This window comes from Crotalus tigris, unplaced genomic scaffold (genome assembly GCF_016545835.1).
Source record: "Crotalus tigris isolate CLP2741 ecotype Arizona unplaced genomic scaffold, ASM1654583v1 scf7180000024437.13266115, whole genome shotgun sequence".
NCBI classification, from domain to species: Eukaryota; Metazoa; Chordata; class Lepidosauria; order Squamata; family Viperidae; genus Crotalus; species Crotalus tigris.
In genome coordinates this window covers 12,289,146-12,317,026 of record NW_024100606.1, presented here as the reverse complement: position 1 = coordinate 12,317,026, position 27,881 = coordinate 12,289,146, and the positions used below count along the sequence as shown (strand labels likewise).

At 38.6% G+C, this 27,881-nt stretch overlaps 1 protein-coding gene across 1 annotated transcript; it reads left to right on the top strand.

The window, feature by feature from the left end:
* The first annotated feature begins 100 nt into the window (after positions 1 to 100).
* Positions 101 to 26,578, top strand: LOC120302733 (solute carrier family 25 member 40-like). Its single transcript, XM_039331593.1, has 11 exons — positions 101 to 233; positions 1,230 to 1,334; positions 2,505 to 2,564; positions 2,972 to 3,078; positions 6,760 to 6,827; positions 10,289 to 10,410; positions 13,373 to 13,546; positions 15,237 to 15,346; positions 17,684 to 17,765; positions 18,406 to 18,486; positions 24,360 to 26,578. The coding sequence occupies exons 2-11, from the start codon at positions 1,235 to 1,237 to the stop codon at positions 24,476 to 24,478; spliced, it is 1,023 nt and encodes a 340-aa protein (XP_039187527.1). The 5' UTR covers positions 101 to 233; positions 1,230 to 1,234; the 3' UTR covers positions 24,479 to 26,578.
* Positions 26,579 to 27,881: the final 1,303 nt, after the last annotated feature.

The window sequence follows — 27,881 nt, the reverse complement described above, 5'->3', positions numbered from 1 at the left end:
GGGGTGGTGGGGGAAGGTGGTTTGCTATCATCCTCTTCCCTCTCCCTTACTTCTCCGGTAAATGGCAATTGAAAAGGCAGGAGCGCGAAAACGTGCCGATCTTCTCGCTAAAGGAGCTGTTTTCCCCCTAAAAAATGTGGTTGAGTGATGCCTTGTGAGGTTCTTGAGAACCGGTAAAAGTCCCAAATGTAAAGAGTGCGTGGTGCCTTCGTAAAAGCTGGGAGAGGGATCAGGTAATCCTCAAGAGGTACCGAATGAGTTGCGTGAGAAAGGAGGCGTTGATTGAATTGGTATTAGTTTTTGTTATGTAAAGACCCGGGTGAATTCTATGCATGATGAGATTAAAGATAAGGGACATAACAGCTGATACCAGCATTTGAAGAGGGACCACCTCAGAAGATACTAATAAAGAGGAATATTTGTAGCTCAGGGTTGAAACAAAATACCTCCCCACCAGCAATCAACACCCAAATGAGCATAGATTAAATCCAACATTAACATCAGACCAACCATTAAGAAATAACACCCTAATCAAAGAATTGCCAAACAACTAAACAGCCTATAAGCCAAGAACCTCCAAGCCCTCTCCCATCAACACTGACAGGGCAAACAACTAGAATATAAACTGAGAGTAAACCCCACTTGTTACTAGCACTGATAATGTTATTATCTAGTTTGAGTGATGAGTGGTTTGCAAGAAAATAACCATCTCAGAAGATATTCCTTCACTTGGAAGATTTTTATTCTGCCCTCCTTTCTTCTGAAAAATGGTCTGGCAGCCCACAGAAGCTGTTTGGATTCTCAAAATTGCTGTAACAGACAAGGCTGAGTGATCTAGATGGTCACCTAAGGTCATTCAAAAGATTTCATGATAAACCAAGGACTAGTTTGACTGCTTTGAAATCAACATTTTAAGAATTGTACTCTTCAGACTGTATGCTAGTTTGAGCCAATCCAATTAACAGAAATAATACATAATGTAGGCTTTGTTCTTATGCATGGCAGTTCCTATGGTCTTAGGGGGTCAGCAGTATTTCAAATAATCCATAGGTGTTGAGAGTATCTGTGATTCCAGGAAAAAAAAGTGTTTTGGGGATTGTTTAAAATTACTTTTGGAATTATATCCTACCTTGCATTGAAGTAAATTCTAACTGGATTCCGGCATATTCCTCCTGTGACAGATCAGAGTCATAAGGTTTAATTATTTTTTTAACATATTTTTTCCCCAGGAAAAATGATGGATTGTGAAAACAAAGGAAATGGACCCTCTGGAATCACAACTTTTCAGCAAATTGTCTCTTCCTGTTGTGGTGCTGTTCTAACATCCATTTTGGGTAAGATCAAGTATTAGAATCTTTTAAACTTTCCTAAGTCTGCTTTTATAGTTTTGTCAGAATACTCCTATATTTGTGTTCAACTTCTGTTGTGCTCTAGAACAGTGCTTTTCAACCTTTTCACAGATTGTACTACTTTTAGGATATGGTAATATTCGAGTACCATCAGTCGTCTAGCAAGGTGTCGAAAACTTGATAACCAAAAAAAAAAAAAAAAAGGAAAAATGTGATGAAGTACAGGTAGTGCAACTGTTCGAAGTTACCATGGCACTGAAAAAAGTGACTTATGACCATTTTTCACATTTATGACTGTTGCAGTATCCCCAGGATCACGTGATTTACATTTGGATGCTTGGCAACTAATTCATATTTATGACGGTCGCGTGTCCCAGGGTCATGTCATCCCCTTTTGCAACCTTCTGACAAGCAAAGTCAATGGGGAAAACAAATTCACTTAAGAACTATGTTATTAATTTAACAACTGCAGTGTTTCACTTAACAAATGTGGAAAGAAAAGTCAAAATGGGACAAAACTCATTTAAGAAATTTCTCACCAAGCAACATAAATTTTGGGCTCGATTGTGGTTGTAGGTTGAGGACTATCTGTACACCCACTTACCTCACTTTTAATGGGAAACTTGTGCTTGTTTCTCTGACATTAACCTTTGCACTGTTCTGTCCCCTTCTCTCCTTCTAGTTGACTCTAAAGAAGCCTCTCCTCCGTCTCTCTTTCTCCTTCCCTTCTCTTTCCCTGTCAGGTTTTTTCCTCCCTTTCCCTCCAAAAGCTTCTTTCATATCCTCTCCTTTCTCACCCTCCTTTTCTCTTTGGTGTAGCTGCAGCTGACACCTCCCCCCCCCCCAGGCTGCACGCTGCTTCAGGAAGTGCCAATCAGCTGAAGCCCCCCAGACATTGCTGCCCCTTCAGCTCATCTCCAGCTATACTTTTACATTTTCTTTTACACTTTTTTTACAGTGCTTTTTAATGCATTAGTACCGAAGTACCATCAGTGTACATGTACAATGGGTTGAAAAGCACTGCTCTAGAAAGCAGAGCTTAAATTTTTTTTACTTAATTAAATTTACTTAGCTAGTTCTGGTTTTAATCAATTAACTACCTATTAATTAACATTAAAAAAGCATTTTAACATGATGGTTGTTTAATTGTCTTAGTGACACCTCTAGATGTTGTCAAAGTTCGACTACAGGCCCAAAGCAATCCATCCCTGAAAGGTAGGTGATAAAATTTGATAAATTATTCTCAAAGGTTCACATTTATGAAATTGAGATTACTTTTTAATTCCATGTTAGAAATGTTATTTGCACTTTCTGATCATTTATAAGATGAATATACATTTTATTTTATGCTAGTTTATAACTAATAAATATATCATTTGATGTTTTCTTTAGAAATTGTTAAGACATCTTTTTACTTATATAAAATGAATGCATGAGATTATGATTATACCATTATATTTGCCTATGATACTTCCATGTAACATTAAGGATGTTGTATGAACTTTAAGTATACATAAGTATATAATCCTAATATAAGTATATAGTCCTCCAGATTATGCTGTGCTTCATCAATTCCTTTGTAACACCTAGGAGTAAAGATTTCTTGTTTACTTTTTTATCAGGAAAGTCTTTTTTGGATTCTGATGGCTTGACTGATCACATTTACCTTTATGAAAATGGAACTGGCAAGACCTGGCATAAGACACCTGGTCGTTTTACTGGCATGTTGGTAAGAAAAAATGCACATTCAATCCAGTAGTATTAACTTTTAACTCTTCTAAGTTTGTCTGACCAATTTCAATTTTGAAATATAATTAAATAGTTTCACAGTAGCTTAAGCTCAGGAGAAACACACTTCACCAGTAATCAGCATTCAAATCAGCATAGATTAACTCAAGATCACCTTCAGACCAATAATCAAGTAAGCAATACTCCAATCAGGAAACTGACACAGAGCCATTAGTAAACAGCCCAACCAAGAATCCCTAAGACTGCCCCCACCCACCCAAACATGCAAGACACCAGAATACAAACAAACAGCAAACAACACTCCTTACTAGCATTGATTATGTTACCTAGTTAAGGTAATGAAATGTTTGCAAGAAAACAAGCAAGCTCAGAGAGCATCAAGAATCCCTCATTTCAAACCTGAGCTACAAATATTTTCCTTCATTGGAAACACACTTCTTTTGCATTATGATAATTTAAAATTAAATCTGTCTATACATTCACATTTTATAAGATACTTGGTACAGCAGTTTCCAATGATTGTGAATGAGAAGATTAATTTGATAATAAGAAAATAAAAAGGTGATTGATTATTCCTGTCACTTAACTGATTGTAAACAATAGGCTATGTATACATGGTACTTGAGATGTGTTCATATGACAAACTAGCCAATAACATTGAAGCCTATCATGTTGTACATGCCCAAATCCATGTAGTTGTTTAATCATTCATATGTCATATAACAGGCCAGTTTACGGTCTCTTGGTATGTTATAATCATACCCTAGGCAAGAAAGTAGCAGAGTGTCCTTGCAGGCAATCACTCTGTCTCAGCCTTAGGAAAAAGTCAGTAACAATCCACTTCAAAACATGTGCAAGGAAACTGCACAGGCACACAAATGTCATATAAGTATAGTTATAAATTTCTAACAGAGATTGGGAAAATCATTTTTTGTCAATTTTTCAGAGTTCAATAATTTTGACTGAGCTTGGATCACAACTGCCTCTTGCAATTCCTATATGGCAACCCGTGACTCATGCTGAAGTTGCTGAGCTTATCTCAGAACTTAAGTCAGGCAAAGCCCCTGGCCCCGATATTATACCCCCCATTTTGCTAAAATCTAATCCCAAGTGGTGGATTCCTCTTTTGGCAACACTTTTCACCCATATTAATTCCTCTGGTAGGATTCCTATCTCTTGGAGTCTAGCAATTATTATTCCAGTTTTTAAATGAGGAAACAGCCAGTTATCGCCCTGTAAGCCTGCTTTCCATCATTGGGAAATTGTATGCCAAATATCTTCAACGTAAACTCCTCATTTGGGTTGAGGAGTCTAACATTATTGGTGCAGAGCAATAATGTGCCATATTGGACCACTGTTTTGTCTTAGCACACCTGGTTGACAAATATGCTATTACACCAGGTGGCAAACTCTTCACTGCTTTTATTGATTTAAAGGCAGCATTTGACTCAGTCCCTAGGGAACTGTTGTGGTCAAAATTGCACAAAAGTTCTATTGACAGACGTCTTTTGTTCTTAATCAGATCTTTGTATAATCAGACCTCTAGTCAGGTTAGGTGTGGCTTGCAAGGAGAACTTTCAAATCCTATCCTGATTGAGAGCAGAGTTAGGCAGGGCTGTGTCCTGGCCCCTCTTCTGTTTAATTTATTCTTATCCGACCTGGCCTCTTACATTGTACGCGTTGAGTCCCACGCCCCAAAGTTGTCAAATACAAAGATTCCGCTTCTTCTTTATGCTGACGATGCGGTCCCTCTATCACAATCAAGGCTCGGTCTAAAAAGATTACTTTCTGCATTTGGGTCCTACTGTGCTGAGAACCATTTGCCTATTAATTATGACAAATCCAAAGTATTGGTGTTCTCTAGAGCCTGGAAATTATACAATTAGGCTATCAATGATAATGTTAGGCAGGTGTTCCATTTTAAGTATTTAGGTATTCAATTTCAGAATACTGGTGCTTGGATTAAACAGAACCCAGGTGCTGAATTCGGCCTCCTGTAGCCACCAGCAGATTATAAGATTCTTTTTTTACCCAAGGGGGCCAGTTTATTCCTTCTGCTCTGCATATATATCAAGCCAAAACCCTAGCCCAAACTCTTTATGGAATTCCCATATGGATACGAGGCTTCAAGGATTGTATTGAAAGAACACAGGCTGTTTTTCTTAGGAAACCTCTAGGTCTTCCTCCTTGTGTTGGATTTGCTTCGATGTACCTGGAACTGGGCATTTGTCCAGTCGAATGCATGGTGTGGATTAACACCTTTAAATGGTGGTTTTGGATGCTCTTTTCGGCAGTCCCTGGTAGCTCCTTTCCCTGGTGTTTGCTGACTCTCATACTTCTAGTTGGGAGAGGGAGCTAACAAAGAAACTCTACTTGCTAGGTTTTACGGGGGATGCTCTGGGAGATTATGGTCTCAAGGACACCCAGTTTAGGATAGTCCAACGGCTTGTGGACATAGATTTGCAATATTTAAGATCCAGAGCCAATAAAACCTGCTCCCCTTTGATCTTCAACCATTCTAATAATTATGGATTGAGGATGGCTTCATATTTCTATACTCTAACCATCCCCAAGTATAGAAGAGTCTTTTCCCTAGCCCGTTTCAATGTTTTGCCCTCAGCACTACTCAACGGGCGATTCAAGAGGCTCCTGTTTAGTGAGCGACTATGCCCCTGTGATAGGGCTGAAGTTGAAAATGTGGAGCATGTCTTATCATACTGCCCTATGTATAACACAGCCAGAATTAAATTACTGTCTCTCCTTGGAATTGATCCCTCTGGTTCTAATGTTAGTAATTTGGTCTTATATTGTCTAGGGGATGGCTCCTCCTATATTACTTCTCAGGTTTCTAAATTTCTTTTAAGAGCTGTAACTATTAGAGGAGAACGTTGTAATTCCCTTTCGCCAAGGCTTCTGGTGTTAACTGTTTGTGATTGTATTTTTCTTGTGTTTTCTTTTGTTGCACTTGCATTTTGGTCTGTGACTGTAAATAAAAATATTATTATTAATATAGTTATAAAGTACTCTTAATTTCATAGATTATTGATGCCCTTTTGTGCCCTTGAAATTCACAATTCCATCCAAATAAAAGCTTTTGACCTTAGTGGAAAGCATTTAGCTCACTGTGGTTTATTACATCTCCTTAAGTCAATTTTGCATATTGAATATTTATTGATTTAAGAAGGAATGAAGATTTTTATTTTGAAGATCAATAGATATGAATAGATATTTTATATAAAGTAACATTTTTCTAGATGTAATATATTTATAGATAAATTCTTCCTATTTCAAATTAGCATTTCTCAGATCACCATTGAAAAAGATGGCAAATGTTCACAGAAGAATACACAGGCCCTTCTTAAATTAGCAAGCATGTGAAGAGCCGAACAATAGGGCTGTCACCATTCTGGCCAGATAGGAACAACCAAATGGCCAGACATTCCCTTTGGGCCCCAGAATGCCCAACTCTACTTTCAAAAGATACAAAATTAAACTAAGAAGAGTGTGGGTGTGTGAGTTCGTAAGTTCTCAGATACAGATACCACACACCTATAGTATGCCAGTTTTTTAAAAAAATATTTTAAACTATTAAATACATAGTGTTTGGTAGATAGTTCAAGAAATCTACAACCCACTTCATCACTATTTTTCCTTCTTTTAGGATGCTTTTGCAAAAATTGTTCAAAGAGAGGGCGTGAAAGCATTGTGGAGTGGGTTGCCGCCCTCACTGTAAGTTATAAGTTTTTTATTTTTTCTTTCTTCAATTAATCTTTCACAATAAAATCAGTTAAAACCTGAATAAAAGTAAATAGTTAATAAAATTAATTATGAAACTATCAATGCTGTTAATATTCACTGCAATATTAGTAATAAAATAACTGAAATGCAATTTTATTAATGACTTTCCTATTACTGCCAATAGTTGTCTTAAGGTAAAAAAAATAAATAAACATAGCAATGTGTATTCTAAATAATCAAATTTTAGTATGTGTCCTGGGCTATATTAATTGGTGCAACTTTTTTTATATAACTAGGAGGGGTAGTAGAAAAAATACTTGACCTGTATTTTGAGAAAATCAAGATAGTGTTAGAAATGTTTTTTGGGAACAGTTGAAAGTTAAAAACAGCTGTGTTGAGGAAGAGCTCAAATGGTTCAGTCTTAAAATCCTTGACATGCCGCAGAAAAATTAGGAAAATTACAATTTGAAAAGGAGGTCAAGATTGTAAAAAAATAGTTTCCTTGCTCTTCCTAAAATCCTCCCCCAAAATATTTCTGCTTTGATCAGCATGAACCCAGCCAGATGACCTTGGAAAACAGCAGTTCTTCTGCCACAGGAAATCAGTTCTAAAAAGCAAAGCAGTAGGTAGCTTAAAGGAAAAAATATCCATTTAACAGTCTCAACAAGTGACTCTGGGCAATGTGCATAAAAACATAAAATAATACAAAATATTGTAAATATATATCGTTGCCGAATAAAATTATTGTCGTAGATTTAATAGAATGAAGAAATGGAGCCCTAAATATACCCCAGTCATGTAACTAGCTCTTTACAGTCCTATAAAAGGCCAACAGAGTTGGGGCTATCCTAATCTCTGAAGGAAGAATATTCCAGAGCACAGGGGTTATGGCATGACTCCTAATTCCCGCCAACCAACATTCCTTGGCAGATGGGATTCATAATATGCTCAACCTGACAGTCCAAACTGGACAGGTGAAAATGACTAGGAGAAGACAGTCCCTTAAGTGACCAGTTTAAGATTTTAAAGGTGACAACCAACTTCTTGAATTGCACCCAGAAGCACACTAGCAGCCAGTGCAGCTCATATACTGTGGAGGTGGTATTACATATCAAATATCTAATACCATTTACTACCCATGCAGCCACATTTTGTGGCAGTTGAAATTTTAGAATGCTCTTCAAGAGCAGCTCCATGTAGAGTGTATTACAGTAATCCAGATAAGAAGTCACAAGGGTATGAGTAAATCCTAATTCAGGGATGAGCACACCTTGCATAAAACTGTGAAAAGGCCCTTCTAGCTACAGCTGCTACCTGCTCTGTAGCCATGAGGCCAAGAGAATTCCTCATCACCCAACCCCATTTTATAGCAGATTTGCTTGGAGCAATGCACCACATCCAGAAGCAAGAGTGGAAAAACCTTGTCACTGGACAGCACAGTCTTGCGCCTTTCTCCAAGGCTGCTCTCAATTGTTGATAGGGAATGAGAGAGCCAGTTGTGGCATGCTGAAGGGCTCGGTACTCTCTCCACTCCTTTATAACATCTACAAGAAATTGCTGGATGAAGTCATGCATCACCATGGATTGACATATCATAGTATATGGATGATACTCAATTTTATACCTCTGCCTTGAAAAGCATTAGGAAGCTTCAACTGGTGCAGAGTGCAGCGGTACGAGCAGTTTTTGGGACACCTAGAGTGGGCCATGTTACACCACTGTTCTGTGAGCTGCACTAGCTGCCAATTTGTTTCCGGGTACAATTCAAGGTGTTGATTATTATCTATAAAGCTCTGCATGACATGGGTCCAGGTTACTTGGGGAACCATCTCAACCCCTATGGGAAAAGATCCATCCCACTCATTCCAGTGGAGGAGGCATTCTATGGATCCCACCAGTCAAGGTATTCTGACTGTGGAGTCCAGGAGAAGAGTGTTCTCTGCTGTGGCCCTGGCTCTTTGGAACATCTTGCCTCCTGAAATGGGATTGGCTTCATGACCTTCCTTAAGAGCCTGAAGACCTGGCTCTGCCAGTTGGCTTGGGGCCATAGTGAGGAAGTATCACGTTGGAGGTGGTTGATTGACTAATAGCAGCTTCAATCTCCCTGCCATACATTTTGCTCTGTGATATAGACATAATACTATTAACAATAGTATTAAAGAGGTCAAGCTGAGAAGTCAAGAAGTGGAAGGATAAGTACAATATGTCCATCTTGTTCAGACCAGAAATCATCTAAGAACACAATCAGTGCCACATCAGTCCTGTAACCTGACCTGAATCCTGGCTGAAAGGGGTCCTAATTATCTGCTTTATCCACGATCTACTGCAGCTGCCAAGCAGCTACTTTCTCCACAATCTCCCTCATGCCACAGCTGGAGATTGGACAAAAGCTGTCCAGACTACTAATGTCTGGCCTCTCTAGGTGGATGAAGGGCGGGGCTGAAGGGGGCAGGAACATGTGACAGACATGAAAAGTCCTAGACCCCACCAGATTGCTTAGGGTTCGATTGCACAATCCCAAATGATTCAATTCCTCACCCCCACCCCCAGCTTTTATCTGTGAGAAAGCTGAGCAGAATCACAGTTCAATCTAAACTTTCCAACTTGATGACTAGTCCTATTCCAATAAATCCTTTCAATTAAGTCCTCTTGAATCACAACGACTGTTGATTAAAGCATTTTACATGGATGGCTGTTCCTCTACCATTAGTTCTTAACTAGAAGGAAATGCAAAATGCCTATCCGCTAATGTGGAGGAAGGAACTGCAGCCTCAAAGCCCAAACAGTCCAACCCTGCTTCTGCTACAGCGAAATTCCTCACCTCCAAGCCACCATGATGAAAAATGAGTAGCTTTCACACTCATTTAAGCATCACTGTCCTTGCCCTGCAGCATAATCCCTTCTGCAGGCTGGCTTTCTTCAGTGGTGGCCTCCTTCCCACTGATATGTTACCAATTGTTGCAAAATGGATTGAACACTTCCTGTGTGAAAATGCTATGATTCTCATCAGAGTAGTAGAATAAATCCTATCCAGATATAAAAGCACAGGCTATAATTGCAAAGTTATGAGGGATATGCTTTCTGGCTACTTTCAAAAGCACCATTATTTTTTCGTTATGTATATGTTGATCCCTATTATTAATGCACATGATTCTTCTTTACTGGATAATAAAACATACAGACATTCCTCTGTTTTGCTTATTTCCTCTCCAGAGTTGGCACTAATTGTACCATTGTTTGTTCGCCATATTGCATTGTGGGGCACAAAATGAAAAAAACCCAAAATTGTGGGCCTTTAGAATTCTTTGCTTTAAAGTGTTTACTTGAATAACTTAGTAGAGGGAAATTGCTCTCTAACATGTTTATATAAGTTGTTAAAGAGAAAACGGCATGTCTAAATGTAAAACTTAAATGATTAAGAAACTGATTAAGTGCTTATATTTCAATTTTAGAGCGGTTTCAGTTCCAACCACAGTAATTTATTTTACTTGCTATGATCAACTACGTGATGCCCTCGTTTATAAATTAGGAGATAATGACTTCATTCCACTTATTGCAGGTGGCATAGCCAGATGTGAGTTTACTAATCTATAGTTTACTGTTAACTGTTTACTATAACAAAACTTATATTAAAAGTTAACAAGTATGATGATGTGACATAGCAAATATTTATTATGTAAAATAAATGAGCGTAATTATTTCTCTGCTTTATGATCAAAAGTGTATATTCCTTAATCTAAGAATATTGCCTAATATATGTGTAACATTTTGTGGCCTTTTAACTATGATTCAGAGTTAGGAGATATCCTTAGCATGAATGGCTCTTTTGTCTTGAATTCCTCCTTCTTTACCTTGTCTAAGCTAACACTGATTAAACTTAAATCTTAATGGTGAGCATGGTAAATATGTTAATGTAAAAGCTGAACATAGCATATATGTAATTTCTCCTATTTCATGGCCTAGAGCAGCGTCCTTGGGCACCAAGGACTGATTCCATGGAGGGTGATTTTCTATGGGTCGGGGGTGTATGGTTTCGTGTACTACCTACATCCTGCATATGGAGAGATGGCGTTTTGCTCACGTGCACAGCCTGTTTTCTCGCAAGCTGTGGACCACTGCCAGTCTATGGTCTGTGGTTGGAGACCCTTGCCTAGAGTATTATTAACTAGCAGGGCAACAGAATATGAGCAGGATTTTTATAAAGAACACTTTTCATTGTACAGTAAAATTATACAGGGATAATTTTAATATATCAGTTATGAATTGTATTTACTTATTCAGGCATTTTCTTGTTTAAAACGTTTCATAACATTTGGGACACTATATAATTGGGAAGAAAGTCTCTTTATCAGATTCATTTCAGTTTCCCACAACAGCTGTCATAAACCATCTATACTTGGAAGAGGGATTTTAATTTATTTGTAGTCCTAGGGTTATAATTCTAACTCAGACTGGAATTTCCATCACTAAAATAGTCATTAAGGAAAAGATCACATAACCTTGTTTGTTAGTGTTAGTCAAAATTGTGTTTGTAAGGCCGGGACCTCATTCTTCTGTCCTGCATAGCTGTCTCTCTTTCAACTCCCTCCCCTCACCATTTCTGCCCCTTTGGTCACCTTACAGTCCATCACTTTAAACCTCCACCCCAGGATCCAGGTACATAGGCTGTGTTGGCCCTGAGCTTGTCTCTACCCTTTAATGGAGGTTGAAGGCTGGTTCTTCAGAACGCCACCCAATATAGGAAGTGGAGGGATAAGGGCTTCCTGGAGGTGCAATTCATACTCTGCAATTTGCATTGGGGAAAGGAGCCAATGGGGGGGGGGGACTTCCCAGAGGCACAATGTGTGCTACAGCTCATTTAGAAGCATTCGTGAAGTACTGGCCTGTGGGTTTCAATGAAGGGTGAAGGTGGAGACAAGCCCAGTGCTAACAAAATCTTATGTTCTGGATCCTCGGATAGGTGGCAGAGTGTAAGGCGACCAAAAGTGATGTTTTTATGAAAATGTGATATATTCATAATGACTAATGTTTTTTTTAACAACTAATTAGGCATAATTGTTTGTTGTGCTGTCTGGAGCAAGGTTAATATTAATTCTAGTAGGTTATCTACAATTATAACTGACTGTGTTTGATATAAAATGGCTATCAGGGCTATATATGATCCATGTTGGAGCCTATAAAAATGCATGAATGAACAGATTTGTTAAGGACCCTATGGAACAAAGAATTTTTATTTTCATCTTCCTAAAATTCTGCTACAGTAGCTCTACAAAGGAGATGCAGTGATCTGAAGCTTAATAATCAAGAAAGGGAAAAGAAAAATCGTAGCCATGTACTGAGTTTGGGGCTATAAACCCAGGTGCAGCCCATTATGCAAAGTAAAATGAAAACAGATTGCAAGAGGAATAAAGAACATGACCTTACTGATTGAAATCTTAAATATAGTAGTTAGCTATGGAGTCAGGCTCAATTCATGAAGTTTTCGAGCCAAGGAGCAAACCAATTTTATCTGCTGATAAAATTAATTAAGATAGTAAGGTATACAGGTATAGCATTCCTTGCATTACAAGGGCAATTAGGACAGGATTACCATCGCTGGTGCAGTTGTAAAGCATGATATCATGTTATCATATTGCTTAGTGGCAACATCTCAGCAGTCCCAGTTGCCACTCTAAGTCTAAGACTTACAAAAAAATGCAAATGACCAGTTGTCTGCAAGGAATATAAATCCTTCCATTCCTTACCATCTAGTCAGAACTGAAGAAGCTTCTTGGATGAGAAGTAAAATGTCTTCAAAGAAAAAACAAAGAAAGTCCAGTTGCCTCCTGAAAAGGCACCTTTGGGACAACCATGACCTGGATGATTGAGAATCTCCATAGACATAGTATTAAATAGTTTGTCAAATAGGATTTGTTTAAAAAAATGTGGTTATTAAAAGCAAAACTGAAAACTTATTAATTTTACATATGAGGAATAGAGAGGATCATGAAATCTTACATTTAGAGCATTTTATTCTCATCACAATATATCAAGGTCAATGAAACACTCATTGAATTTAGAATCATAATCTATATAATAAACCATATTAGAATTAGAGTGGAGTGGAGTGGAATGGAATGGAATGGAATAGAATAGAATAGAATAGAAGCTGGAAGTGACCTTGGAGGTCTTCTAGTCCAGCCCCCTGCTCAAGCAGGAGAACCTATACCATTTCAGACAAGTGACTGTCCAGACTTTTTTTAAAAGCCTCCAGTGATGGAGCCCCCACAATTTCTGAAGGCAGGCTGTTCCACTGGTTAATCTTGAGTTCTTTACATAAAAGTTGAAATAATAATTTATTAAATGTATATGATACCTGACTCCTAACAATTCTGGGATGAATTATACTGTTGGATCAATAACTATCCATATGGTTATTATGAAGTGAAATGCTTAATGCACAAAATAATAGATATGGCCATATACTGAAAACAAGTGTCTTGCAGAAAAAAGTTTGTAAATTTTGAGCACTGTGTTTCTTTTTCTTCCAAATCTAGTATGGTCTGCTACTGTAATAAGTCCAATTGAAATGATTAGAACAAGAATGCAGTCTGGACGATTGACTTACACACAACTGCTTGCTCGCATCAGTACAGGTGTCACCCAGAATGGCTGGCTTTCACTCTGGAAAGGATGGGGTCCTACTATCCTTAGAGATGTGCCATTCTCAGGTATGACTTCTTTCTTTCGCATATTTTTTATATGTCCTGGCTACTGCAAGTTCTCTTCAACTGAGGGTTTTAGTAAATGGGTTCATGAGATATAAGTTTTAAAAATACAATTGTGTTTTACATTTATAAAATATATGCATATCATAGGTGTATGATACATCTTTCAAATGTACTTTCCTCAGTTAATAAAATGCAACTCTATTTTTATAATTTTTTAGACGGTGGTTTTGGCTTTATTCCTGTATTTTTTCTTTAGATATTAACGAAATTATCTTGCTCTTTACTTTTGACAGAATTCAGTGCTGGAATCATAGTTATCCCTAGTTATTATTAAATCAAAGAGGGGTTAAGTTTTTCAGTAGTTGGCAGAATACTGAACATTGATAAGTGCTCATATTTCTATTATTATTTGCAATTGTCTGGAATTAAAATAGTGCTCAAGTGAAAAAACTTTTTTATGCTATTGTTTGTCATTGGATTCACACATGTTAAGTGTGGTTTTCTAAATATGCTTTATTACATAAATCACAGCTGGTTACATTCACACATCATATTCAGCCAAAATTAAATAAACTATTTTATGCCCTAGCACAGTATCTGAATCTTATTTGTAGCGATGTTCATGGTTCATAGAAACTCCATCCCCAATCAGATAAGTCATAAATAGCAATAGCCATAGCACTTAGACTGATATACCGCTTCACAGTGCTTTACAACCATCGCTAAGCAGTTTACAGAGTTAGCATATTGCCCTCAGCAATCTGGGTCCTCATTTTACTGATCTTGGAAGGATATGTCATAGCTCCATCAGAGCCCGGTTCAGAGGAGGAAGAGTTGGAAGCAGGTCTGTCCGATGGAGATGGCACATCTCCCTTGGAATGTGTAAAGAAGCCAGGGGCTGAGGACAATGGTGTCCCAGGCCTTTCAGGCATTGGGGGAGGTGATTGACCGGATGGAGAACTGCCTGCCCTCACAGACATAGGGGAGGATCGACTGCTGATAGGCAGTGGTTCTGATAGACAGCAGATTGTCTCTGATGAGGAACAGCTGCCTCTCCCACTTGATCCAAGGATACAGAGAGCGGAGCATAGGCAACAGAGAAGGGTTGTGTCACCCCTCCTCACTAGAAACATCTGGAGTGGATTGACTTAAGGAGAAGCTGTGGGAGTTAGTCTTTGCCAGGAACAATTGTTTGTTTTTGCTTATACTCCCCCGCCTTTTGCCTTGCCTTGCCTTGCCAACTGCCTTTTGCCTTGTACCTTGACTTTGCCTCATGGACTCGCTTAGCCAGGTAGACTGGACTTGGGACCCTGGATCTTGCCCTGTGAGTATGCTCCTACTCTGTACTTTCTTTGTTATATACAAACTGTTGTTTGTTGAACTGAAGGTGGAGCCTTGTTGGAGGGCCATTTGTTGGAACATTTACTTAGAGCAATAAAGGACTTTCTAGAGGCCTGCCTTGCCTTGAAGACCTTCATCATTTTTTTCCTCTGGCTGCTATTGAGGCATGCCTGGCTTTGTCTGGCCCTTTGTGAGTGTAGCCAAGTTAAGGGTAACTGCTGCCAGGGTTACGGTCATGGAAGCATGTAAAAGTTTCTGTTGCACTTCAAATTTCTAAAACAATTTGATAGCACATAAGCAATCAATTGCAATTTCAAATTTTTTAATGTTTCACAATTTGATCCCATAGCACTCTATTGGTACAATTATGAATATTTCAAGATGAACTTATGCAAGAAATCAAGTTCGCATGAGCCAACATTTTTTATCATCTTCTCATCAGGAGCAGCAGCTGGTTGTGTAAGCCACGTTTCTGTTGCTAATAATTCATATAAGAATGCACAAGCATATTAAGCACTCATAAAATTGTAAAATATTTGATCATTTAAACCTTATTTGAAATTAATGAAGTTGATTGAACAAAATAATAAATTAAAAATACATGTAATAAAAGTAGATGAAGTTTTAAAATATTTACTTCTTTGAAATAGTGATTAGTAAGAAGGAATTTATCTGCTTTGGGCATGCAGTTAGATGGTAAACTAGATGATCAAGCAAGGGAAGCAGAAGTTGGAAATTTACGCTTTTGAGCTTTGGTATTGGAGAAAACTCCTGAGAATATCCTGGATAGCCAAGAAAACAAACAAAACATAGATCAACTCACAAAATGTAGATTAAACTTCACCTAAGGAGCAAACCACCTGATACAAATTATATTTTCAACAAATGTTAAGACTTAGCTCTCTTAAGATATCTATAATACTAGAAAAGGTGGAAGAAAAGATGACAACCATTAGCAAGATTGCTGGACTCTTATTACAAACATAATAGATATTCTGTTGGAAGTCTAATTTTCAAGATTGACATGTACTGTATACTTTTGTTATGATTATTCAATATGTTTGACATTCAACTAATAGCATAGTCAGGTTCACATTTTGCCATCTTAGTTATCAAGATTTAATGGTAGATTTGTTAAATATTTTGTTGAAGATAAACTACAATATCTGTAATGCATTGAATTGATCACTCTGACAAAAAGAAAATCTGTTAGGACTAAGTCCAGCTGTCTTTAATTAGTCAAATTAAAATTTAATTTAATGAAAGATTATAAAAATAACATTGAATTCTAGCTATTGAATTAGTTATTACATTATTCTTTATAAATATATGCACAAGGCTGAGGTTGATTACAAAAATGCTTATGTTTGGTATATTGTTTTTCATAAAGTATTCTTTTAAATTAGGCTTTTGATATTTTTTCATATTTATTTTTTTAAAGTAAGGACAAGCAGTTATATAGTTGGATCTACTACAATATGAGTAGTAACTTTTTTGTTTTAATGAACAATTATAACTTGCTAAATTTTTTACAAATTTTACTCCATCTAGATTTTCTCACTAGGAATAAACTCCTGCTTTATCAATATTTGGTATTTTATTTCAATTGTCTGTCCAATTAGCATATTAAATGTTAAAGTTTATGACATTACAAAAACTGAACAAGTATGCTTTGTTTGGAAGAGTTGCCAGTTGCCTCTTCTTTCTAAAAAGAACATGGCAGCACAGCTTAGATTTGCTAAGTTGTATCTGAATAAATCAGAAGACTTCTGGAACACTGTCCTTTGGACAGAGGAAACCAAAGTGGAGATGTTTGTCCATAATGCACAGTACCATGTTTCATGAAAATCAGACAACATATCAGCACAAACATCATATACCCTCTCTCAAGCATGGTGGTGGAGGAGTGATGATTTGGGCTTGTTTTGCAGGACTCTGGGCACCTTGTAGTCATTGAATCAACCATGAACTCCTCTGTATATCTAGAGTCAAATCTGAGGCCATCTGTCCGACAGCTAAATCTAGGCCGACATTGGGTCCTGCAACAGGACAATGATCCCAAGCACACCAGTAAATCTCCAGTAGAATGGCTGAGAAAGAAAAGAATCAAGGTGTTGCAATGGCCCAGTCAAAGTCCAGACCCCAACCTGATTGAACTGCTGTGGCGGGACTTCAAGAGAGCTGTGGATAAACAAATGCTCACAAACCTCAGTGAACTGAAGTAGTAAAGTTGTGGGCCACCTCCACAACAATGTGAGAAACTGATAAAGTAATGCAGAAAAAAATTACTTCAAGTTATTGCTGCCAAAGGTGGTTGTACAAGCTATTGAATCACAAGATGTGCTTAGTTTTTCACACGTGGCTTCTCCACTTTGACTTTCTTTTTGTAAAATAATGACATGGTATATAATATGTCATGTGTTGTAGTTCATTTGAGGTAGTATTTACCTACTTTTAAAAACCACTAAGGAGTAGATGATTTTTATTATGTCCTGATATGTACAACTATAAAACTCAAAAAGGATATACTTTCTTTTTCATATGACTGTACATATTTTTTCTTGTTCCTTCCCTTTTTCCTTTTTTTACATCCCCTTTTTCTTCTGTTTCTATTTTTTTGTAGTTTGTATCATTATTCTCTTCATTTATAGTTTTTAATAAATTTGAAAAAATAGAAATTCATATTTTAATAATATATTAATTCTGGTAAACATTTAAATTGCATTTTATTACAATTTTGAAAGTTATACTATTTGCATTTTGGCCATTTAACATTTATAAGTATTTTTCTTGCAGATTGCAGCTACATTAACTTTGCCATTTGATGTAATAAAAACACATCGACAGACTGAGCTTTGGGAACTTGATATTACACATTGTAAGTTTTTTTTAAGATTCAGAAGTATTCTAGTCCATAATGTCTGCCTATTTTAGTATACATTAAGCCTTGTCTGGGACTTCAGTCTTTTATTATTGATGTATTTATAATATCAAGAATTGTATATATTCAATCCTACACTACCTGGAATCTGTAGAATGCTGCAGGCTGTGTTATTACCTCTATAAGGAGGAAAATAATATTCAGAAAATGTTAGGTTACATTATATATTTTTTATTTTTAAAAACCTAATGTCATATTAGAAAAGGACTTTTTCTTGTTATAACATACAACAATAGGATAGAAAACACAGTGATTGTATTAGAAATACTACTGTGCGAAATATACTTCTAAAGGTTAGTATAGCACATGACTTCTGATTATAAGGAATATAATAAGATGCTTTTGTTTTGCAGTTTTTATATGTGTCATTTTAAGTGGACTTATTTTAAATCTTATGTTTGTTAAAAACTGCCTTATAATTAAAAGACATTAAATGTTCAGAACAGATTTTGACTGTATTCCATCTGAAAATAGTATCTCAAGATTAAAGTTATTATCATACAGTGAGTAAAACAAAATTGACATTAAATCATACTAAATAAGTATAGAAAAATGAGATGTGTTTTCTTTTAATCAGCTCCACAGAAGAAAACTGGATCAATATGGGAAGTAATGAAGAGAATTGTGATTGAAAATGGATTTACTGGATTATTTACTGGTAAATTCTTTTTGTTGCTGATTGTAAAATATTTTATTTCTAGATATTGCGCATATAGCAATATTAAAGTTTTTACTACATAATCTAAAAAAGTTTTTAGCACACTGTAAGACCTCCCTATAAACTGTTTTTGCCAGCTTTGAAAAACAAAACTCCAAAATAAATAAAATCATAGGGATGGATTCAATAAATTAGTTTGGAAATATTTATTACCATCTTTGATTAAAGACTACAGAAGGGACATATAAGAAATGGATATATTAAGAATATTAAAAAGTAGAATAAAACAATTTTGACACATTAATATAGCCATGTGTGTAAAAGTCTATATCAGGGCTTTTCAACCGGTGGTACGTATACCACTTGTGGTACATTAATGAGTGCCAGGTGGTACACAGCCCTGCCTAGCCAAGTGTAGTGGGGGAGGAAAAGAGCCAGCACAGGCAAGGACTTGCAGTGAGAGAGTCCTCTGGAGCTGCAAAGGCCCCAGGCTCACTTCTGCCTTACCCTCCCCCATGAGAAAGGAGGAGGGAGGCGGAGACAGGAGAGCCTATAAGACAGTGGTTCTCAACCTTTTTATACGGCGATCCCCGGTCACCGGACGTGCCGTGCATGCGCGGCGGCGCCCCCATGCGCGGCGGTGCCCCCATGTGCAGCGCGCATGTGCGGCGGCACCCCCTGAGGGGAAAAATGGCGGATCGCGTTGTTTGGCGACCCCCGTAAAATGGTCGTTCGACCCCAAATGGGGTCGCGACCCATAGGTTGAGAACCGCTGCTATAAGAGGAGGCAGTTTGGGTAGGAGAGGAAGAGAGAAAAAAAGCAGCAGCCTTGGGAGGAGGCAGAGTCAGCTGCACAGGAGGGGGAGGGTAGGGGGACAGGAGATCAAGCAGGCTGGCCATGAGCCAATCTACAACTGCTGTGGCAGCCAACTGTGCTGGCAGCAGCATACAGGCAAGAAATGCAGCGGGGGAGGGGTCGCCCTCCAAGAGGAATGAAAAAAGGCAGCAATGGCAGGAGGTGAGGCATGGAGGAGGAAAGGAGATGGAGAATGGAAGGATTCTTACGTGCTTTTGTGACTTTGAAGTTCTGGGATTTGTGCAATGAGGGCTTTGTGTTCTTAAGGAGTGTTTGGCAATTTCTATTTGGCTGATGGCTGATGTCTCGTGTTAGCTTCTATTGCTCTGCTGTTGTTAGCTGTAAGTTTTGCTGCAAGGGATTTTGAAGTATTTTTCTCCTGCATGGATTTTGCCTGTAGCATTCCTTTACTTATGAATGGAGCCATTTGGGGAGTCTGGCAGCCAATACGTACTACATTTTTTTTCTTCCTTAAGTGCTGGCTGCACTTCTTAACTTTCCTTTCTAGCCAGTAGCTAATTCTTAAAGGGGAATGTGCCTTTTTAAGCTAGTTCACTCAGCAGCTTGTCTTTTCTGTCTCTGGAGGCCTTTCCTTGTTTGATCAATATATGGAAGAGGGAAAATATGGGGGGGTTCAAATTCTTCCTTCAGAAGGAGATGGGAATGAGAAAATGGGAGGCAGGGAAGGGAGGGAGGAAAGGAAGTCCCGCCTTATCACTTGGCCACCAGCAGCTCTGCCACTCTGCCATTGACTTTGCTTGTCAAAAGATTGCAGAAAGGGATCACATGAGCCTGGAACACTGTGACCATTATAAATATGAATCAGTTACCAAGCATCCAAATATAAATCACATGACCCTGGGCATGCTACAATGGTCATAAGTGTGAAAAATGGTCATAAGTCATTTCAGTGCAATTGCAACTTTGAACAGGTTTTATTTTTTGGTCATCAAGTTTTTGATACCTTGCTAGGTGGTACTCGAATATTAGTGGGGGTTTCTTTTTGGATTAGGTTTGTAATCTTATTTCTTTGGAATCCATTGGATGTTAGTACATTCGGTTTTTAGGTTTTGTTCATCAGCTAAGCGTTTTGTTCTGGAGATGAGTGTCTTGGCTACGGAGTTGATCTGTGCTGGGTGGTGGTGTGAGAGAGCGTGCAGATAGCGGTTTGTGTGTGCTTTCTTCTGGTAGATGGTGTGTCCTTGAGAGCCATTGGATTTCTTGTAGACTAAGACATCCAGGAAGGGAAGTTGGTTATTCGCTTCTGTTTCCATGGTGAACTGTATTTTGGGGTGTAGGCTGTTGAGGTGTGTGAAGAAGTTGTCCAGTTTTTCTTTCCTATGTGGCCAGATTATGAAGGTGTCGTCTACGTATCTGAGCCAGAGTTTGGGTTTGTGATCCGATTTTTCTAAAGCTTGGGTTTCAAAATGTTCCATGTAGAGGTTTGCAATGACTGGTGAGAGGGGTGATCCCATGGGTGCTCCTTCTGTTTGTTTATATTTTTGTCCATTATAGATGAAGTATGTGTTGGATAGGCAGTGGTTGGTCAGATCTAAGATGTGTTTGGGGGGATTATATTTGTTTTGGATAGCTGTCAAGGCTTCTTTGATAGGCACTTGGGTGAAGATATGACATCGAAGCTCACAAGTAGGTCGCTGGGCTGTAAGTTTTGTTTCTTTATGATCTCTATAAACTGGAATGAGTTTTTTACATGTGAGGTGATGGATTCTGCATAGGGCTGTAGTTGTTTGGCGAGAAATTTGGCTAGGTTTTGTAGAGGTGAGCCTATGGAGCTGACTATGGGTCTGAGTGGGGTTCCTTCTTTGTGTATCTTGGGGAGACCATAGAGTTTGGGGCATCTGGATGATTTCTCTCTGGGAATGATTCTTTGCTGGATCTCTTTGCTAATGGGGGAGGCTTTTATTTTGGATCTGGTGGTTTTTTCCAGGTAGGTGGTGTGTTTATAGGGGTTTGTATGTGGAGTCTTGGAGTAGGTTGGTTAATTTGGTTTGGTAGTCAGATGTGTTCATAACCACTGTGGCGTTGCCCTTGTCTGCTGGTAGGATTATTATGCTGGTGTCTTCTTTCAGGTTACGTAGTGCTGTCTGTTCCTCTTTGGGTAAGTTGCTTTTGGGTGGCTTGCTGGTGCAGAGGATGTTGGTGATTTCGAGTCTGATTCTGTTAGCATCGTCGGGGTTGATTTTGGTCAGGCTGGTTTCAACTCCACATATAATGATTTCAGTGGGGATGTGTTTGGGAGCGACTGCAAAGTTGAATCCTTTGGAAAGGACATTGGTTTCGGCTTTGGTGAGGATCCTATCTGAGATGTTGTGCACTGTTCGCTTCATGTGCGGCTGTGAGGGAGGAGGGGTTTGTTTCTGGCATTCTTGTAGTCTTCGGAGTTTGTTGGTGTGTGTGTCTGTCTTGAGGGTGGTCTGTGTTTCGGCTCTCCAGACGGCGAGTTGTTTGGATTTGTCCCAAAGTGCGGGGTGGATCTTGTTGCTGAGTTTGAGATGAAGTGTGAGGAGATCTTTGTTAATTCAGTCTAGGAGGAATCTATAAACAAACAGAAGGAGCACCCATGCATTTAATGAATGAATGAAAGGGGGTTGTCTGACCTGAACGCCTTTTCTCAGCATGATGATAGAGAATCCACAAATGGGTTTAGACCAGTGGTTCTCAACCTGTGGGTCGGGACCCCATTTGGGGTCGAACAACCATTTCACGGGGGTTGCCAAACAACACAGTCCGCCATTTTTTTTCCCTTTTCCTTAGCTGTGCTACTCCCTTTTATTCTATTGGCTTTTGAAAGCCAATAGAATAGACTCTCTTGAATAGATTCTAATTCTATTGGCTTTCAAAAGCCAATAGGAATTGTGCAGGCTGTCTCTGCCCTGCTGAGCCCGCCAAAAGTCCCATTCTGCAAACGGTGCTGCATCAGTTGAGTAGTCCTCGACTTACGACCGGTTGAGTAGTCCTCGACTTACGACCAGTTGGGGGGGTCGCGGCATTAAAAAGATTGAGAACCACTGGCTTAGATGTTGTCTGACTTATGGTCTGAAGCGGCAGGGCGATCGGCCATTTTACTGGCCGATCTTCTTCTCTGTCGGCCCTCAGAGGTTCATCTGGACAGCTGGAGGAGCCACCGCTCCTCCACAGCCAGACAGCAGCCTTCTCGACGGAAGTCGCACCCTCCAGGGCGACTTTGGACCAGTATAAGGGTCCACCGACAGAGGGAAACCTAGCCAACGAGAAGTCTCCTCATGCGACTAGTGATGCTGCGAACCGGAACTGGTTTGATAAATATATAGAAGAGGGAAAATACAGGGGGGGGTTTCAAATTCTTCCTTCAGAAGGAGATGGGAATGAGAAAATGGGAGGCAGGGAAGGGAGGGAGGAAAGGAAGTCCTGCCTTAGCACTTGGCCACCAGCAGCTCTGCCATTGACTTTGCTTGTCAAAAGGTTGCAGAAGGGGATCACATGACCCTGGAACACTGTGACCATTATAAATATGATCAATTGCCAAGCATCCAAATATAAATCACATGGCCCTGGGCATGCTGCAATGGTCATAAGTGTGAAAAATGGTCATAAGTCATTTCAGTGCAATTGCAACTTTGAACAGGTTTTATTTTTTGGTCATTAAGTTTTTGACACCTTGTTAGGTGGTACTTGAATATTGCCATATCCTAAAAGTAGTACAATTGGTAAAAAGGTTGAAAAGTCCTGGTCTATATCAGCTTGAGGCAGAATCAAAGGTGACTAATTGACAAAAAATAGCTTATATTCCAGAATGTGTAAACTAATTTGTGTTGATCAAGGAAATTAAATTCCTTTAAATTTCTTATAGAATCTGATTAATTTCTTAATCAAATTACTAAGTTTTTTTTCTTCTATGCTACCATTAGCACAAAATATTTTCTTCTAGTTATTGGCTCAAAATGAATGAATCACATAAAGACTGCTGACATCAGGGATTTGTCAGAGTTGCCATTATGTGTACATTTATGTTTATGTTGGTCTAATGCAGGGGTGTCAAACTGCTGGTCCATGGGGTGGGTTGCATTATACGGAGGCCGCGCCCACCCCAACTCCGGCAATGCAAAAAAAATCACGATACATAACGTGGCAAGTTTGACACCCATGGTCTAGTGGTTAAGGTATTCGATAGAAAAGTAGGAGACCATGAGTTCAAGTTTTACCTAAGTCATAAAAGCCAACTGGGTGATCTTGGCCCCAGTGTTGTTGTTGTTGTTGTGGGGGAAATAGAGGAGAAAAGTGTGCTTTTTGTAAAAAATAATAAACATGGGATACAAATAAAAATAAATAAATAAATAAATAAAATCAAACAATAATGAAATTTGACTATCATCCCAATTATACAGAATTTATTCTCAAGCATGCTTTAATACAGGTTTGAATAAACACATTGTTAGTTTGTATATAGCATTAAGTTACACAGATCCATCTTAAATATTACTTTATAAATGTAAAAACGCAAGCAGTGGTTTTATAGACAGAGTATATTGCAGTGATGGCGAACCTTTTAGAGACCGAGTGCCCAAACTGCAACCCAAACCCATTTATGCATTGTCGAGTGCCGGGTGGGTGTGGCCCATTGGCTGGGTGTGGCCAGTTGGGTGGGTGTGGCCCATTGGATGGGCATGGCTGAGATGGTAACAGCAGACTGGGTGGGACTAAAAAGTTCAATCAATCAATTCCAACTTTGCAAGATCTTTTTTTTTCCCGCGAGAAGTTGAAATTGACTGATTGATTGAACCTTTTTTTTTTTGCACACGGCGGCGGAGGCCTAAAGCAAAAAGGTTTTATAAAACCCAGCTAAAGGCCTAGGACTGGGGTGACGGCACGTGTGCCCACAGAGAGGGCTCTGAATGCCGCCTCTGGCACCCGTGCCATTGGTTTGCCACCACTGGTATATTGTTTTGGAAGTTTTTTCAATATCTAGTTTCTTGTGCTATTTCATTTTTCAATACCTGTATTTTTTCTTTTCTTGCAGGTATTATTCCACGATTGACAAAAATTGCTCCTGCTTGTGCCATAATGATCAGCACATATGAATATGGGAAAATTTTCTTCCGTAGATTAAATAAAGACAACAATATGAAGAACTATTAATGTTGTTTCTATAAAATTGAAATGATGTCAGTACTCAGTAGACATAAAGGTCCACATAAGTTGTATTTTATTAGTTTCTACACCCATTGCATATGCATCCATGCCTCCACCAACATTATGTTCAGAATTATTCCCTATATGTTTGATATCAAAAAAAACTCGATCATGCTTCAGACATAAAATACAGTTAATGTTTCATAAATATATGGGAGAGAAAAAGACTGAAATCAGCATATGTTCCTGCAAAAGGAAGTTAATACATAAACTTTAAAAGCAATTTTCAGATACATAGTGGAACCTCAGTATTTGACTGCTCTGAAAGTTGTAGAATTTGGTACTTGACATATTTTATACAAACATTTTGTCCTGATACTCATCATTTGATACTCGATGCACAAACTAAAACTTGTCGGTATTGGCTGCTTCATGACTCACTGTCTTTTCCAGCCAAAACAAAGGGTTACACATTAACTCTGGCCCTATGCACATCCTCTTGCAGTCTTCGCTTCTGTGGTCATTTTCTGTATTTTTCTGCTTCTGATCATGGGTCCTAAGAAAATGAGCAGTGATAGCACTGAGCAGAAAAGAAAATTGCACCACATTGAGCAAAAAAAAAAAGGAGAAGAAATAACAGGCAAATATGAAAGTGGTATTCACATTACTGATCTTGCTAGGGAATACAATATGCCTAGAACAATATCATTAAGAAACCATTAAAAAAGAGTTAAAGCAATAACAAAGTAGTGTTCCCAAACACTTGAAGTTCAAAAGTTGTTAATTTGGGTAAACAAGAAGCAATTAGTGGGTGACATTGTGTCAGAAGACATGATACATGAAAAAGCAAAATTTGCATGATGCTCTTTTGAAAAACCGGCACCAAGTGGTCAGAATGTTGAAGTTTTTAAGGCCAGCCACAGTTGGTCTGATAATTTTGAAAAGAGTGTTGTGAGGCATAGCAAGGCAGTGAGTACTAATAAGGCTACTGATGAATCCATATCTGAGAATTTCATGATTATGTAGAGGCTGATGGTTTTATTCCCTATCAGTTTGTTAACTGATGAGACTGAACTTTTTGGGAAAAAAATGCTGAAAAGAACCTACATCACAAAAGAGGAGAAGGCATTACCAGGTCACAAACCAGTAAAGACATGCTATTGTTGTGTGGGAATGTTAGTGGGGACTTAAAAATCAAGCCTCTACTAGTCTATCATAGTGAAAACGCGCAAATTTTCAAGCAGCATAATGTCATAAAAAGAGAACTCCATGTAATGTGGAGGCCAAACAGCAAAATTTGGGTCATGAGACAATTTTTCACCAAGCGGATAAATGAAGTGTTTGGTCCCTCAGTGAAAAAATATTTGCTGGAGAATGATTTGTCTCTGAAAGCTCTCCTACTAATGAACAATGCACACGCCCACCCTCCAGGCTTGAAGGTTGACTTACGGAAGGATTTCTGTAAGGTTCCTGCCCCTCAGTACTATTCTCACCCAGCCCATGAACAAGCAGATCATTTCAAATTTCAAAAAGTACTCCAAGATGCTTTTCCAGAGATGTTTTGAAATAATCTCTGACACCCAGTTGATCCTCACAGAATTCTGAAAGAAATATTTCAATATCCTGCACTCCCTTAACTTTACTAATAAGGCTTGGAATGAAGTCTCTTATAGGACAATGAATTCAGCATGGAAGAATTTGTGACCAAAAACTGTCAGAGAGGGTGTGAGGCCGACCCTAAGCCTGCAGGTACATAGGGTACAATTGTGCAGGTTATGTATCTTTGGGCCAATCCAGGGAACTAGAGATCAATGCTGCTGAAATTGAGTTAGTGGAAGAATATGAAGAACTTAGCACTAAAGAGATGCAGGAATTACAGAAGTAGCAGCAATAAGAGGTGGCTAAAAGATTTATTCAGGTGAGGAGATAAGGAAAGATGTTACCAGTTCCTTGATAAAAGAAATGCATGAAAAATGCACAAAGTTCAAAACTTTGTGGAGAAATATCATCTGGACAAAACTTTGACAAGCAATTTATTCAATGACCAAACAATTTCACACCTACAAGGAATTCTGAAAAGAAAACAAGCAATCCTCACTGGATAAGTGTTATGTGCTCCTGGCTACTTTCCTTCGTGACCAGAGGCAAGCTCGCCTGACCAATAACCAGCCAAGACACAGTGAAGGCCTTTTGTTTCGTTTATTGCAATAAGCGGGGAGAGAAGCTATCAAAGCTTGGTTCTCTCCAAAGTTTTAACCCAAAATATCTCCTTCTTTTATTCATCCCTATCACCGGCCGCTACAGCCCTCCTCTTTCCCCATTGGCTGAGGTAGTATGAGGTTACACTCTTTCCGTCCGCCTATACACATTTCCTGATAACATACTAAATCATATTCACATATACAATAAGAATAAGAAAAATTATTTTCTTATGGTTATTTTAAACTCAATATATATTTATGTCTCCATTTTAAACAATAAGTTCTTTTCCTGTTCTCCATTCAACCTTCCTTTCTGGCTAGCCATTTCCTTAAAAAAAAAACTATTTATCTATTTTATTACTTCCCTCTTCCTTTCTCAGACCCAGCTATTTTTGCCTATACGGTTATCTTACTTCCTTAATGTTATCTCTTTCTTACTCTCACCATCTGTATTTTTTTCTATTCAATTAGTTTCCATTTTATTGTAGGTTTTAACTGTCTCTGAAGATTTATCATATTGATGTATATTTATCAATAAGTTTTTAGTGAAGGTGACAAAGAGGGTGTCAGAACCTGTGGTGCAAGTTGAAAAGGCAAAAAAGCACCTAATATTGTATTGGGGAGGGACTCTCCTTCCAAGCAACACTGGGTAACCTCTCCTCTTCACTATTCTCCTCCTACCATCCCTGTTAGAGCTTACCCAGACGAAGAGCAAGAGCCAACTCCAGGCATTTCAGAAGAGGGCATGGGGAAGAGTCAGGGAGACGCTGAGGTCTCTGTTCACTCCAAGCAGAAAATGAATGGGTCAGAGGAAGAAGAGAGGCCAGGAACCTTGGAGGGGCCATCAGGGAATGACCAGACAAGTGCTGGCTGGAGAGGAAAAATGCAGCTGTAGCTTGGGCTTGGAGACGCAGTCAGAAGTACAGAGTGGAGAAGGATCACAGCTGCAGTTGGTCAGCAGGATGAGAATGAACTGCCTCCTCCAGATCCTAGAATTCATAGGGTTGAACAGAGGGAGGCAGAACAGTCAGTGAGGTTACTCACAAAGGAAGCAATCTCATCCCTCCTAATGAATTACACCAGCATGTACCTATTTAGCCCAATGCATGGAGCAACGTGACATTGGAAACAGCTGCCAATTTTTTTCTGCTATTTATGTGCTCCAACTCCATGACTCCAATTTTCATGACTTCAGACCTGTGCTTCTT

What these genes read in the sequence shown, in the direction of transcription:
- LOC120302733 (XM_039331593.1), top strand. Translation starts at nt 1,235, where the DNA reads ATGATGGATTGTGAAAACAAAGGAAATGGACCCTCTGGAATCACAACT. An exon ending in TGCAGGTGGCATAGCCAGAT is followed by an intron (nt 10,411 to 13,372) that starts GTGAGTTTACTA and finishes TTCCAAATCTAG; the next exon opens with TATGGTCTGCTACTGTAATA. An exon ending in GGAACTTGATATTACACATT is followed by an intron (nt 17,766 to 18,405) that starts GTAAGTTTTTTT and finishes TCTTTTAATCAG; the next exon opens with CTCCACAGAAGAAAACTGGA.